At 43.7% G+C, this 15,743-nt stretch overlaps 1 protein-coding gene across 1 annotated transcript; it reads right to left on the reverse strand.

Annotated features, from left to right (window-relative positions):
* Positions 1–7,756: 7,756 nt before the first annotated feature.
* On the reverse strand, positions 7,757–10,199 carry LOC115360468 (CD209 antigen-like protein E). The gene is made up of 6 exons (XM_030053396.1): positions 10,061–10,199; positions 9,806–9,910; positions 9,336–9,407; positions 8,732–8,874; positions 8,151–8,251; positions 7,757–8,061 (listed from the first exon to the last, which is right to left on the reverse strand). Exons 1-6 carry the CDS (start codon positions 10,197–10,199, stop codon positions 7,929–7,931), a joined length of 693 nt encoding a protein of 230 aa, XP_029909256.1. The 3' UTR covers positions 7,757–7,928.
* Positions 10,200–15,743: the final 5,544 nt, after the last annotated feature.

Consider the following 15,743-nt stretch of genomic DNA (forward strand, 5'->3'; position numbering starts at 1 on the left):
CGCGATCTTGTCCTTTCGGTTATTACCCATAGCTCATGACCATAGGTGAGGGTAGGAATGTAGATTGACTTGTAAATCGAGAGCTTCACCTTTTGGCTCAGCTCCTTCTTCACCACGACAGATCGGTACACTGACCGCATCACTGCGGAGGCTGCACCGATCCGCCTGTCAATCTCACGCTCCATCCTTCCCTCACTCGTGAACAAGACCCCGAGATACTTGAACTCCTCCACCTGAGGCAGGACTTCTCCACCAACCCAGAGAGGGCATGCCACCTTTTTCTGGTCGAGAACCATGGCCACGGACTTGGAGGTGCTGAGATTCTCATCCCAGCCGCTTCACACTTGGCTGCAAACCACCCCAGTGCCTGCTGAAGGTCCTGCCTCGAAGGAGCCAACAGGACAACATCATCCGAAAAAAGCAGCAATGAAATCCTGTGACTCCCAAACAGGACTCCCTCGGGCCCCCAGCTGCGCCTAGAAATTCTGTCCATAAAAACTATGAACAGAACCAGTGATAAAGGGCAGCCCTACCAGAGTCCAACATGCACTGGGAACAAGTCTGACTTATTGCTGGCAATGTGAACCAAGCTCCTGCTCCGGTCATACAGGGACCGAAGAGCCCTTAGCAAAGGTCCTTGGACCCCATACTCCCGGAGCACTCCCCACAGGGCACCACGAGTGACACGGTCAAATACCTTCTCCAAATCGACCAAACACATGTGGACTGGTTGGGCAAACTCCCATGAACCCTCAAGCACCCTACGGAGGGTATAGAGCTGGTCCAGTGTTCCATGGCCAGGATGAAACCGCATTGTTCCTCCTGAATCCGAGGTTCGACTATCGGCCGAATCCTCCTCTTCAGTACCCTGGCGTAGACCTTCCCGGGTAGGCTGAGAAGTGTGATCCCCCTGTAGTTGGAACACACCCTCCGGTCCCCCTTTTTAAAAAGAGGGACCACCACCCCAGTCTGCCACTCCAGAGGCACTGTCCCCAACCGCCACGTGATGTTGCAGAGGCGTGTCAGTCAAGACAGCCCCACAACATCCAGAGACTTGAGATACTCAGGGTGGATCTCATCCACCCCAGCTGCCCTGCCACTGAGAAGCCTGCAAACTACCTCAGTGACCTCAGCTTGGGTGATGGATGATTCCACCTCTGGGGCCTCAGCCTCTGCTTCCTCGACGGAAGACGTGACGGTGGAATTGAGGAGACCCCCAAAGTATTCCTTCCACCACCCGACAATATCCCCAGTCGAGGTCAACAGCTCAGCACCTGCACTGTAAACAGTGTCGGCAGAATACTGTTTCCCCCTCCTGAAGCACTGGACCGTTTGCCAGAATCTCTTTGAGGCCGACCAAAATTCCTCCTCCATGGCCTCACCGAACTCCTCCCAGGTTTGAGTTTTTGCCTCTGCCACTGCCCGAGTCGCGGCACGCCTGGCCTGCCGGTACCCGTCAGCTGCCTCAGGAGTCCCACAATCCAACATGGACTTGTAGGACTCCTTCAGCTTGACAGCATCCCTTACTTCCGGTGTCTACCACCGGGTTCTGGGATTGCCGCCACGACAAGCACCAGAGAACTGTGACTAGCACAGAAGTCCAATAACAGAACACCGCTTGGGTTCAGATCAGGGAGGCCATTCCTCCCAGTCACCCAACTCCAAGTGTCACTGTCGCTGTTCACGAGGGCGTTGAAGTCCCACCGGAGGAACAATGGAGTCCCCAGTAGGAGCACTATCCAGTACCCCTCACAGGGACTCCAAGAAGGCCGGATACTCTACACTGCCATTTGGCCCGTGGGCACAAACAACAGTGAGAGCCCTCTCCCCAACCCGAAGGTGTAGAGAGGCGACCCTCTCGTTCACCGGGGTAAACCCCAACACATGGCGGCTAAGCTGGGGGGCTATGAGCAAGCCCACACCTGCCCGCCGCCTCTTACCGAGGGCAACTCCAGAGTAGTGGAGGGTCCAGCCCCTCTCAAGGAGCTGGGTTCCAGACCCCAAGCTGTGTGTGAAGGTGAGCCCGACTATTTCTAGCCGGTACTTCTCAACCTCCTGCACAAGCTCAGGTTCCTTCCCTCCCAGCAAAGTGACATTCCATGTCCCCATCGCCAGCCGTTGTGTCTGGGGATCGGGTCGCCAAGGCCCCCGCCTAGTTGTTGCATGCAGCTCACTTCCACTTCTTCACCAACCACCTGGATGACATGTCCAACGAAAGGCTTATCTTCATATCTGACCAGGACAAACTTGCCTTTCAGATCCTGCTGACAGTCGGTAGATGTTTAGGGGAGGTTTTCTGTTTGGTTGTGGAAATCGACTGCAGCTGGATCATAGCACTTGCAGATTCTAGGTCTTGCACAGAAACATGAAAGTTCCCTCCTCTTAATAACAGCTGGCTCTTCAGAGGTCACTTAGTGAATATTCAGTGTACCTTTCACAGCTGGAACATTTGTTGGTACTGATTCATCATACTTTGCAATGGCTTCCTCAGATATCCAATAGTATTTGATGCTAGAGGACTGATCTTTCAGGAAGTTGTAAAGTTCCTCTGCCATTTGCAAGTCAGTGCCTCTTTGGACTTCTGTATCCGCAATGCGCTTTACAGTCCCACCCGCTCCATCAGGAGCTCCTTTGCCATACGATTTCTCACTGAAATTCTAAGTGACCTTCTTGAAGCCACTCAGAAAAGACACTGTGCTGAGAAGAAAAAAGTTTTTCTTGTTCCTGTATTGGGTTACTGGTCCATCACTGATGATATGTAGAGTAGAAGGTGTTGTGTTACATTTGCCCATGACATCCATCAGTACAAGATCCATGTGAGCCCATACAGCACGTTCATCATGGCAGGCAGAGGCAGAGAGAGTGGCGTAGGAGAAAGATGATGAGGCCATAGATACTACACAGGTGTGGATTGTAACTTGCTTGTAACTTTCATTGCTTAGCTTGCAACCATAGTTCTTAGAGAAGTCTACATGAATGCAGACTTCATCCTCATGTAGTTTTTCTTTCAGCTCTCTGAGTGTTTTCACTTGGTGGAGCCAGTTGAACTGGTGCTTTGCTAGAGCATCCAGCTTCTTGTTAAGCAAAGCCAACAGATCTTTCTGCTTTGAGTGACTTTTGCAAAATTAGCAAAGTTTTTCTCTTTCTCCGATGTAATTAGCCTTCCTCTAGAGGACCTTCAAACTCAATTTCAGCAGCACTTCATACAGGTGTGATACATGCAATGCTTGCTGTTGGTATCACATGCAATAACTGCTAGCAACTGTGAAATGCTGTTTCACGAGAAGAATGCCTTTCTGATGTAGTTTGTCCACAAGCAGCTTGACATTTTCATGGTCTATACAAGCACATGTATTTCTGTCAGACTCTTTTGCTGGTGTTACATAAAAAGGACAGTATCTCACGAATTGTCAATATGACAATTTGAGGTGTCTCATGACTGTTGTGTTGTACTCTGCATGGAGGTCCTTCAGGGAGGAAAGCAGTACCCTTCTTTGCTGCTTGATTTTATTTTTCGTCACAGTGTCCTTTTTGCCTGATAACACCTATTCTCATCCCTACACAGAAAGCTGGCCACTTCCTCTCTTCTCAGTTTTGAGTTTTTCTTTTTGTTTTCACTTTTTTCTCTTCATTTACCATTTTTTGTTGTTTCTTTTGCTTCCTCAATTTCCTCTGTAACTTTTGTGTCTTATTTTTTGCTGCCTGGAGTCCCCTTATAACTTTTCTAAATTCAGAACTAAGCCTTTCTCTCTCTTTCAATGCTAAAACAAAGTTTTTGTTAGATCTTTCCTCTGCTTTCTTTCTTCTCCATGCAGGCATTGAGGATGCTTGAGGCTTCTCAAAAATTGGTTGCTCATAGTTATGATCATCAGGGTGATTATGGATTGGTTCAGGATTATCTGGATGCTGAATCTGCTCATCTACTGAAGTGTTCACAGAAGGTGGAGTTAAGTTGAGAACATCAGCAAGCACCTTTTTCTTCCTTCTGTAGTTTCTCTGATACTCTCTCCACTTTTCCCTCATCTTTTCCTGCTTTTGTTTGGGAAGCTCGGCTACTGGAGTACCTTTAGTCTTTCCCTCTCTTCTCCTTTGATAACTACAAATACATGAAAGCAACTCTTACTGACAATGGCTAACCTTTCAGAACACCTAAATCACTACATTACTCTGATTTTAGCCTGACATTCTTTTAGTCTTTCACAGGAAAAAGAAATTGTGTGTGCATGTGACTGTACTTGCATCATGTTCATGTGTGAAAACTACCTTTCTTGTCTTTTTACAAGGTAATTGTCCCTTGCATCAGGATCTGCATTCACTTGTGCTCTGTGATGAGCCACATGACACACCAAGAATTGTCTTCGTCCGACTCCAAAGCATAAGAACCAGAGACGAAATTCTCTGTTTGGTCCGCAAGAGAAAGACACTCTACCATAACACCACGAAAATCTTTCTCTTCCCGGATTATAGCCCTGAAATACTGAGCAGAAGAAAGGAATATGACCGCGTGAAACAAAAACTGAAGGAAAAAGGAATAATGTACTCCATCCTGCATCCGGTCAGACTGCACCTTCAATATAAAGGGACTACAAAAATATTTGACACTCCAGCAGCAGCAGGGAACTTTGTCCGAAAGATGGAGTAGCCAGATGGGCAGAGGAAACCCAACGAACGCTTGCTGCAAATCTGATGAGTCCTGTGAGTCTGTGAGTCCTGATATGAACTTGACCTGGTCCTGACATCGGCAAGAGACACTAAATGGATACCAGTAGATAAATAAAATGAAACGGCATAAGTGAGTAGCATATTGATCCAATGTAAAGTGCCGAAATGACTGAATGCTGACTGATCTGCTTATTGAGGAAGCCTGATGAAAATGACTGAAGCAGCTCATGCTGATCAGCCGAACTTATCAACACCAGTTGAGAAAGAGAATTTTTTTTTCTTTTTTCTTTAATGGTTAACTTAAGGTTGATGGGGGGAATGTGTGCTAAAAGTGGTGACACAAAAACAGCAAAAAAATTATCTACACTATATTACCAAAAGTATTCGCTCACCAGCCTTTACTCATACTATGAACTGAAGTGCCATCCCATTCCTAACCCATAGAGTTCAATATGATGTCGGTCCACCTTTTGCAGCTATTACAGCTTCAACTCTTCTGGGAAGACTGTCCACAAGGTTGAGGAGAGTGTTTATAGGAATTTTTGACCATTCTTCCAAAAGCGCATTGGTGAGGTCACACACTGATGTTGGTTGAGAAGGCCTGGCTCTCAGTCTCCGCTCTAATTCATCCCAAAGGTGTTCTATCGGGTTCAGGTCAGGACTCTGTGCAGGCCAGTCAAGTTCATCCACACCAGACTCTGTCATCCATGTCTTTATGGACCTTGCTTTGTGCACTGGTGCACAGTCATGTTGGAAGAGGAAGGGGCCCGCTCCAAACTGTTCCCACAAGGTTGGGAGCATGGAATTGTCCAAAATGTTTTGGTATCCTGAAGCATTCAAAGTTCCTTTCACTGGAACTAAGGGGCCAAGCCCAGCTCCTGAAAAACAACCCCACACCATAATTCCTCCTCCATTAAATTTCACAGTCGGCACAATGCAGTCTGAAATGTACCGTTCTCCTGGCAACCTCCAAACCCAGACTCGTCCATCAGATTGCCAGATGGAAAAGCGTGATTCATCACTCCAGAGAACGCGTCTCCACTGCTCTAGAGGCCAGTGGCGGCGTGCTTTACACCATTGCATCCGACGCTTTGCATTGCACTTGGTGATGTGTGGCTTGGCTGCAGCTGCTCGGCCATGGAAACCCATTCCATGAAGCTCTCTGCGTACTGTACTTGGGCTAATCTGAAGGTCACATGAAGTTTGTAGCTCTGTAGCAATTGACTGTGCAGAAAGTCGGCGACCTCTTTGCACTATGCGCTTCAGCATCCGCTGACCCCTCTCCGTCACTTTACGTGGCCTACCACTTCGTGGCTGAGTTGCTGTTGTTCCCAAACGCTTCCATTTTGTTATAATAGAGCTGACAGTTGACTGTGGAATATTTAGGAGCGAGGAAATTTCACGACTGGATTTGTTGCACAGGTGGCATCCTATGACAGTTCCACGCTGGAATTCACTGAGCTCCTGAGAGCGGCCCATTCTTTCACAAATGTCTTGTTTCACAGTCTGCATGCCTGAGTGCTTGATTTTATACACCTGTGGCCAGGCCAAGTGATTAGGACACCTGATTCTGATCATTTGAATGGGTGAGCGAATACTTTTGGTAATATAGTGTATTTTCACGGGGATGTGTGTTCATGTGCGCGCCCACAAGACTGGCGGAGCAGGAGGCAGAACTTGCTGTGGTTGTGGTTTATGTCTTTTTTCTTTTTTTTTCTTTCCCCCTATCTATCTATTTTTTATGTATTTGAGTGTTTTCATGGAAACGTTGCAGCCACGTATTCTACCATCAGCAGTGCCTACAACAGGGGTCCCCAAACTTTTTCCTGTGAGGGCCACATAACTTTTCCCTTCTCTAATGGGGGGCCGGGGTGAGTTTGTAACAGAAAAAGTGTGACGATCGCAGTGGTGCCTAAATGTAAACATTGATTGTTTTCCAGAAAGCCACACATAACCAAATATTAATAACCCTTTCCAGGATCTTCACAGAAAAAAAACTCAGGAAATAAATACTAATAACACTATTAATGAAATAAATTACACTATTAATGAAATCAATAAAAATCAAATAACCCTCTCTGGGTTCTTCACAGAAAAAATAAAGTCAGGAAATAAATAGCACTATTTGTGAAATAAATAATAAGCAAATAACCCTCTCTGGGTTCTTCACAGAAAAAATAAAGTCAGGAAATATATAATAACACTATTTATGAAATAAATAATAATCAAATAACCCTCTCTGGGTTCTTCACAGAAAAAAAAAAGTCCATGGAACATTAACTTTCTGTTTTGCGGTGCACAATCTTAACAGGTAAAAGTTCAGCTTAGTTGTCAGAGCAGAATCTCTTACTTAAATGCAGGTACGGTTTTTGCTATGGGCAGTGTGGGCAACCGCCCAGGGCGCAATCTACTTGGGGGCGCACGAGAAAAAAAATCGCCAGTTTTCTAGACTACCGTATTGACCCACACATGCCATCAGTACCATCAGTCGGCATCAGGTGGGCCGACACAGAGCCGTGTAACAAGCCAAGCCTCGGCAGACCGAGGCTGAGCGCTGGCATGGAGCCTCGTGTAGGTCAGATGTTCACCAGAGCGACGAGGCGGTGGCTCGACAGAAACACTGAGAGGCCGTCTGCCATCTGAGATCTGCACTGAAGCCATGACAGCGACTAACAGACCTCACCCTCTACATGAAGTCTAAACTGACTTTTTTCTTCTAAATGTACTTCAGTCTTTTCCATTTATTTGTTTATTTATTTGCAGTGCATACATTAAAAATGACTTCAGTATATTTGTCTTTGTTTAATAGTATTGTTTATTAGTTGGGGATGTGCTATGGCTACTGTCAGGGCCAAGGGTCGTGTTTCCAGCAGATGTTCGGTCATTGGTGGAAATTTGGGAACACTGGGAGCCTCAGGCGGCCACTCCCACCCGGGTAATACTGTTTTTTATGTTATTTTATTTTATTTTACAGTCAGAGAATCTAACCCCATCTGGATGGCTGAATGAAATCACAGACATGGCGGTGTCAGGGTCATTAAAACTCAAAATGCTGTTTGTTAAATTAGTCAAAAAACAAAATGCTGTCAGCTTTGGCGAGGCGGCAGCGGAAAAGAGGAACTGGTAAGTGATGATAAATTCACACTTCTACGAGACTAAAGCCCACTAAGATAAGCCTTTAAGGGGAATATTTTTTGGCTCTGTGTAAAAAAAAAGACAATCTTGGTACTGGATGTACTTTATACTGATGTAGGATTCTAATAATATTAAAAATCAAGCAGTTTTTCACAGATCCAGTGACACCGTTTGGCACATTTGTCATCACTCCAGCTGTTGAGGTTGTTAAACCAGTAAGTGTAAGCACAGTGCTCCCTCCCGGGCTCGCCGTGTCCCCAGAACCTGGTCAACAACACAGAGCAGACACATGTAATGGATGGAAAACAAGACATATAAATCATAATCATTAAATAGGATGGATGATGTCGTACCCTGTGTCGAGACGTGTGCCATCCACCCATGTCCAGTTTCCTCTCTCGCCCCTGTCGCTCAGGCCCAGCCACATTATTTTTTTGAAAGAATTGATGAATTTCTGTTGAATTGTTTAAAGGACAAACACAATTTGCGACTGTGATTGTTTCAGTTTTAGGCAAAACGTAATTTTAGTGAGCCACAAATTTTACAGTAAGCAGGTGATAATTAGCATGTAATGCATTTGAAATTTCTTGGAAATGACTCCACATTTACATCATTTACACCAATCATAACTGAAAACACTCCAAATGATGTTGCAAACAGAATTTAGGATTTTTATTCAATGGTTTTCCTGCAGAACAGAAACACAACTAATTTGCACCGAAGTTGCATCCAAGTTGTACATACAAAAACTTATCACATCTTATCATTTCTGGAATGTCATATTTATGATATTCCAGAAATGCCATGAGTGGTGGCAAGCCTGGTTTCACTTTTATGATCTAATAGATTTGAAATATTTATCTGTAATGGGTTTATAAAAAAAGAAAAAAAGAAAAAAAAGAAAAAACAGCAGCTCAGGGGGAAAAATCTTCACCTGTTCATCTTGGCTGTTTATGACAACGAGGTCTGCTCCTCTCTCTAAACAGTCCTGTCTGCTGTCCTCCCAGGATTTTAGTTCAGCAGAAACGTAGTAAAAACTGTTGTTAAACATCGCACATCCAGTTTCACAGAAGCGGCCTGTGAGAACCAATCAAAGTTCATTAATGTACATTTCCTACAATCAAATGCAAGGCAGTGTGCTTCATAAGACTAGAATGCATTATCTAAACAAATATATGTGTTATGTGCCGGGAAATGAGGGCTGGGTGATGGCGAGGACCTCACAATATGATACACACACATTGCAAGGCTGTGGAGAATGGACAGGAAATCTGCTGCATAACACCTGGGCAGATTAATAAAATATACAGCAAAATAAGGTAGCAAAGTAACCTGTTCCTCGAAATCCCCATTCCTGTTTGTTTCAACAGAATGAGCACAGTGAGCAAACCAAACTGCCATAACATCATCAACACTAAATTATCTGCACTAAAATATATTCTGATCCATTGTCTGTTCACACACACACACACACACACACACACACACACACACACACACACACACACACACACACACACACACACATGTTTACTCACTGAGCTCAAACAGAGTTTCCTTTGTGTGTTGAGTGCAGGTCCTGCTGAGACTCTGCAACCAAAGCTGTGGACCTGCAGTAGAAGTGAAATTGAGGTACAAACATGCAACTCTCTAAAAATTAAGTTCCAATACAATTAAACTGCACTCTTAATTGTGTTTATAAGGAAACATATTTTGTTTCTGACATGTAAAATACATTTCTAATCATATCCTGTGGCACATGTGTGGTGGCATTTTAGCCAGTTTTGTTGCCTCTGGCCAAGCTTGAGCCTTTAGCCAATGGAGAGGTGAAGTTTAAGCAGTTAAAACCACTTGTTTTGTTGTCAGCAAAATATCTTTCCCTCAAAACATAACTGAGAATGCAGTTTGGCTGTATGACAGTGTCATTTTAAGGAGTCAAATATACAAAATGGATGCTCAGCGATGCAAATATCTTTAAATCTCTTGTGTGATGAAGCAGATTTCTCACATTGCACTGCGAGGGCTGTAACGGCGGCCAAGAGGAGAGCGCACAGCAGCAGCAGACACACTGTGAAGACCCAGGGGAGACTTTTCACCGGACAGACGATGCTGCCTGAGAAAATAAATGTCAATGTTAAGTTGAGGAGCACATGTTGAAGGCCGGTTTGTTGCATGTGGTTTTATCTGTGCGGTGTGGTGTGGCTCAGGTAGAGTTCTTATGCAGCTTTATTTGTGTATGTGTGTGTGTGTGTGTGTGACTCACCTGGCCTCTGCTCTGCTGCACTCTCCTCTGCAGGTAAGTTGTCTGCAGGGTCATAGATATCCACTGTCCTCTCCCCCACCTCATCGCTGCCTCCGTCTGTGCTCCTGGCCCTCTGCCCTGCTGTTTCAGAGGGATGCATGTTGTCGTAGATATGACCCCACTCGCTCACTTCCAGGCTCACTCTGCACCGTCTGGATCCAAGGCTGCTTGACATGAGTTGGTCTCTAGTTTGGCACTAAAACACACCAAAGAAGAACACTGTGTTTCCGTGTAAGGACGTTGGCTGCCTTTGTGTTGTGTCTCTTCTTTGTAGTTGTTTTTTTCTGCACTGCGGCTGACCTCTCATCCAGAACGGAGCAACCAGAAAGAGAAGCCGCCTCTCAGCAGAGCCTTGTGGTCGCTGAGGTGCAAAGTGAAAGTATTTCTAAACCAGAGAAGTCAGAGTTGATTTGAGATGCTGCAGCTATCTGGTGTTGTAAATCAGCAACATCTGGCTATCAGGCTGAGGATAAACTTATAAAGAAATTAAAGCTGGTCAGTGCAGGGGCTCCCATATATCAGAATTTGCACTAAACCTCACTGTGGATCAAACATTTTTCGGAGGAAATCCACAAACTGAAAACTTTTTCACTTGAATGTTTCAGTTGCAATCAGTTGCATCTCAAATCAAATATCAACTTTGAAATTAAATTTAACTTATAATTTGACTTGATAAGGAGGATGTTAATGAACAGTGCATCATTTAAACCTGGAAAAATGTCAGTGAAATTCTGTTTATTATCTTCCAGAACGTAACAATTTTGTATGACATTCATAAGACATTAAGACTCAGTTTAAACAGTAATCCATATTCTGACTGCACTCATGCCAGCAATCATTTTATGAGTACAAGAAATAATTAACCCTGCTGAAAATAACCAGCGCTTGTTCCTGTAAGTCTAACAGAGTGCTTTCAGGGGAAGTGATGCAATACAAACTGGCAAAACAGAAACCAGCCAACAGGATATATCACAAAGTCTAATGTCAAGTGATGATGCCAAACTCCTTCTGTTCACCACCGATTAGCTACTGCATGTTTTTTTAGGACGAATGATGTAAAAATAATAATGATAATAATAATAACCACCTTTGCAAGTTCATTTTCTTTCTTATTAAAACTCAGGAACATGAGCATAACATCTACAGAGTTATTCTGATTAGATCAGATCAGATGACCTTTATTGTCCCCAAAGGGAAATTTGTTTTAGGCTAAAAAGTGCCACAATCATAGTAACGTGAAAAACAGTAAGGTTAAGACAGAGCAGTGCCTGGTGCCTGTCCCAAAGAAGAGTCAGCGCACAGATCATAAAGACTTCAGACCTGTTGCACTCACCTCACACATCACGATAACGTTTGAGAGATCGGTCCTCCCTCACATCCGGGCAGGTGTGTCAACTAAGATGGCTCCCCTGCAGTTTGCCTATCGGCCTAGCATTAGTGTGGATGACGCCCTCATATACATGCTGCAGAGGACCCTCTCACATCTGGATACCCCTGATGCCTCCGTGAGATTTACATTCTGTGATTTTTCAAGCGTCTTCAATACGATCCAGCCCTGGCTGTTAAGCGAGAGAATGAGAGAGATGCAGGTGAATCCATCTTTAGTCTCATGGTACTTGGACTTTCTTTCCTCCAGACCACAGTTTGTTTGTTCTGCAGAGCGGGTCTCTGATATAATCCAGAGCAGCCCTGGGGCACCACAAGGTACCGTCCTGGCCCTGTTCCTGTATACCATCTCCACGGCAGAATACACACACAACACCAGTGATTGCCTCATTAAAGAAGGAGAGGATGAGGAGTGCAGGACATTAATTAAGGACTTTGTTAACTGCAGTGACAACAACTTTCTCCATCTTAACACCACAAATACCAAAGAGATGGCTGTGGATTTTCGGAGGAAGAGGACTCAACCTGCACCTGCACCAGTTAACATCAAGGGTTCAGAGGTGGAAGTTGTCTCCAGTCACAGATATCTCAGCATGCAGCTGGACAGCAAGTTGGACTGGAGGATCCATGTGGAGATGGTGTGCAAAAAGGGGCAAAGCCGACTCTATTTCTTAAGGAGATTAAGGTCTTTTAACATCTGCCAGTCCCTACTGCACAGTGACTATCAGCTCTGTTGTCAACACTGGACTGGACACTGGCCAGCAGGTGGCAGAAGAAAGGATGCTGTCCAAGCTGAGGACAGTAATGAACAACCCCTGCAGGAGCACCTGCAATGACAGACTGATTGCACCTAAGTGCAAGTCGGAACGCTGCACGCTGATCTTTTTTCCCTGCTGCAAGAAAACTTTTTAATGAGGACTAGGTCTTCAACGCACAAGCACGTTCTTTTAAGGGTCTGCATGTATGTTCTTAGATTGTTTCTAACTTAATTATGTATAAATGTGTGATGAGATGGCTGCTGCAACAGTGTAATTTCCTGTGAAGGTTTAATACAGTACTCATCAGCAGCAGCATGGCCCAAGAACACACACACTGGAAGCATGCATATTTTTTAAAAGCTCAGCAGTCAACCAATAAATAGATCAAAGTTAATAACACTTGATAAGACCTGGTATGAATAAAGCTGAAGTCATACAATAGAAAATTTAAAATAGCAATTGTTGCACTGAAAAAAATGGCACCTGTTGCACCCATTTGAATAAATATGGTAAGTTCATAGGAAATGTATAATAACATTTTGGTGCTACCATTGATCTAGCAGACATAATAATAACACCTGTTGCAGCAGAGACCTTCAGTATGACGTATGAGTGATCTATTTTAAAAGACTAAAACCATGAAAAATACAAAACTGGCTGATGGTCAGATGTGGTGGGAGCCGTGTGGCCACTGATTTGTGAAGAGGTGGGATCTCCCATCATGCCTTTCATCAGCCTCTTCTCCCGGCCGGGCACAATCACTTCTGTCACCTGGTTTTTGTCTTTATTCTGTCTGCATTCAGTCCAGGAGTCTGTTCACTGTTTACCGTTTGCTGTGCAGTCCAGGATCTGCTGAGCTTCCTGAGGTCCACCGAGTGCTGCTTCATGGCTTCAGCTCAGAAACACTGCAGACCAGGAGGAAGTGAGCTTCTTCTTCTTTGTCTCGTGGCCCGGCCCACCGGGGAAATCCCCGGTTTCCCCGTACACCAGTCCGCCCTTGGGGTTAGGGTTAGGCAAGCTCAGGTGCACCACAAGGCTGTGTACTGGGCCCTTTACTGTTCCCACTGCTGACGTATGGCTGCTCTGCTGGTTTCAATAACAACCACATCATTAAGTTTGCAGATGACACCTGTGTTGTTGGTCTCATCACCAACAATGAAGAAGAGATGGAGCAGCTGGCAGCCTGCTGCTCAACACACAACCTGGATCTCAACACCAAACACACCAACCAGATGGAAGAGGACTGGGAAGACTGGTCACCAGCACCATCAGAGTTTGACTATTTGTTTAATCTGTCCTCGCTATTTTTAACTTATTTATACACACTTTTATTATCAGATTATTTTATTGCTTTTATGGTGAACTGAATACTGAGCAGTGGATGTGTGAAACAACTTTGCTTTAATGTGATGCATAAAAATGACAATAAAGGATCTATCTATCTACCTATCTATCTATCTATCTATCTATCTATCTATCTATCTGCAATAAAACAAATTTTGCAAGCTCAGGAACTATTTTTAAAATTTCTTTTAACCAATTTTATCCAGATATCAAGTTGTTTTTTTCCCACTGACTTCAGCAGTAAATTTAGATATAAAAAAAGAAAAAAGAATGGTCTTCACCTGGGAAAGAGTCCTTTTTAATACTAGTAGTTAATATTACATTTAATTATTTTATCATTTTTTTATCATTCATATTTTTTTCATTCTTTGCCTTCGTAAATAAATTTAATGTGCTTACCCAGCTGGCATTCAACCGACGTTCAACATTGAAATATAATTTAAAACATGTCAGTTGTTGTTTCTACACTGAAACAATGTTGAAATAATATATAAAGCTAACAATTGCGGAAACGTTGACAACCTATCAATAAATCAACGTTGAAATATAAACAAGAGCTGTATGTTGATTCAACCTATTGGCCTCTTCCACCCAGCTGCCATTTTAACATTTATTCAACACTGAATCAACATCATAACTCATGGGTGAATCAGTGTTGAATTTGGTTTTGATTTTGCAAAGCGAATCAATGTTGATATCGTGATATTGTTTCAATGTCTTATGTTTCAACAAGAGTGAACTAATGTTGAAGGCACAACAGTGAATTAATATTGAATTAAGTGTTGATTTTGCAAAGTGAATCAACGTTGATATTGTGATGTTGTTTCAATGTCTTCCCAGCTGGCATTTTACATTTATTCAACACTGAATCAACATCATAACTCATGGGTGAATCAATGTTGAATTTGCTTTTGATTTTGCAAACCGAATCAACGTTGATATTGTGATGTTGTTTCAACATGAGTGAACTAATGTTGAAGGCCCAACAGTGAATTAATATAGAAAATTCCGTTCCCGCTGCTGGGGAGTGCGCGTCTAAATCATTAGGAAAGTAGTAGGAAAGTAGTAGGAAAAATAGTTCTGCTTTGAAAAATGTAACTAGAAAAGCAAAGCAATGTATACTTTTTACACTGTGCCACTTGACGAGGCAGGAGTGCCAGCTGTCTCCCCCATTGACTCCCATAATACCTGGAACCCACAAGCTGAGGAGAGAAGGACAAACACACACTTTTTTAACTCGCCGAATCTCAGGTATTTTGGGGAGTTGGCAAATAAGACACAGTTTGAAAGCCCAAAGCCTTACCTTTCTCATGATACCTTTTATTTTCCGCTCGGACTTACTGTCTTTGAGAAAAAAAGCATTTGTTTGACCAGTACTTTTAGGCGATTTTCTCCCAAGAGCCACTGTCACGCATGCTGTGTGCTCACACACTTTATAGAGCCTCATTTCTGGCTCAGCCCACACAAGCAGCATTAGTCCAGCGGATAGGCTGCCTGCCATGCAGGAGACCAGGGTTCAACTCCCCACCTGGGCAAAAGCGACAATACTCCACAACCTACTAACAGCATAGGGCTGGTGGGTTACCACGTGGTCGCAAAGGTGGCAAGCACATTCAGAGTTTCTCCTTATTAATTTTTAGTGATTCAGATGCGCACCCCCCAGCAGCGGGAACGGAATTTTCTATATTAATTCACTGTTGGGCCAACATTGGGTTCAACATTAGTTCATGTTGAAACAACATCACAATATCAACGTTGATTCGGTTTGCAAAATCAAAACCAAATTCAACATTGATTCACCCATGAGTTATGATGTTGATTCAGTGTTGAATAAATGTTAAAATGCCAGCTGGGTATGGTCACACCTTTTTTTTTTTTTTTTGCTAAAATTTACAATCTAACTTCAAACTCCAAAATAAAACATGAGAAAGTTAAACAAAAATTCCAAGGCAGCTCTTCTTGTGCATTAAAAAGCCTTTATTTGAGGTGGCTTACATGATTACAAAAGCTTCAACATGTTTGGGCCAGAACATGGCAGGAAGAGTTACACAGGTGTCAACCATCACATGTTAAATAGGCAACGTCACTGATAGAAAATACATAGCTATACCATAAATAACCATTAGGGGTCAACAACACATTACAATTAATTTGTT

Source organism: Myripristis murdjan, chromosome 6 (assembly GCF_902150065.1).
Source record: "Myripristis murdjan chromosome 6, fMyrMur1.1, whole genome shotgun sequence".
Classification (NCBI taxonomy): domain Eukaryota; kingdom Metazoa; phylum Chordata; class Actinopteri; order Holocentriformes; family Holocentridae; genus Myripristis; species Myripristis murdjan.

Excerpts from the sequence above, each read along its gene's own strand:
- LOC115360468 (XM_030053396.1), bottom strand. The coding sequence starts at position 10,199 with ATGCATCCCTCTGAAACAGCAGGGCAGAGGGCCAGGAGCACAGACGGA. Across the intron at positions 9,408-9,805 it reads TACAGCCCTCGCAGTGCAAT|GTCCACAGCTTTGGTTGCAG; the intron begins GTGAGAAATCTG and ends CTTCTACTGCAG. Across the intron at positions 8,252-8,731 it reads TAAACAGCCAAGATGAACAG|AAATTCATCAATTCTTTCAA; the intron begins GTGAAGATTTTT and ends ACAATTCAACAG.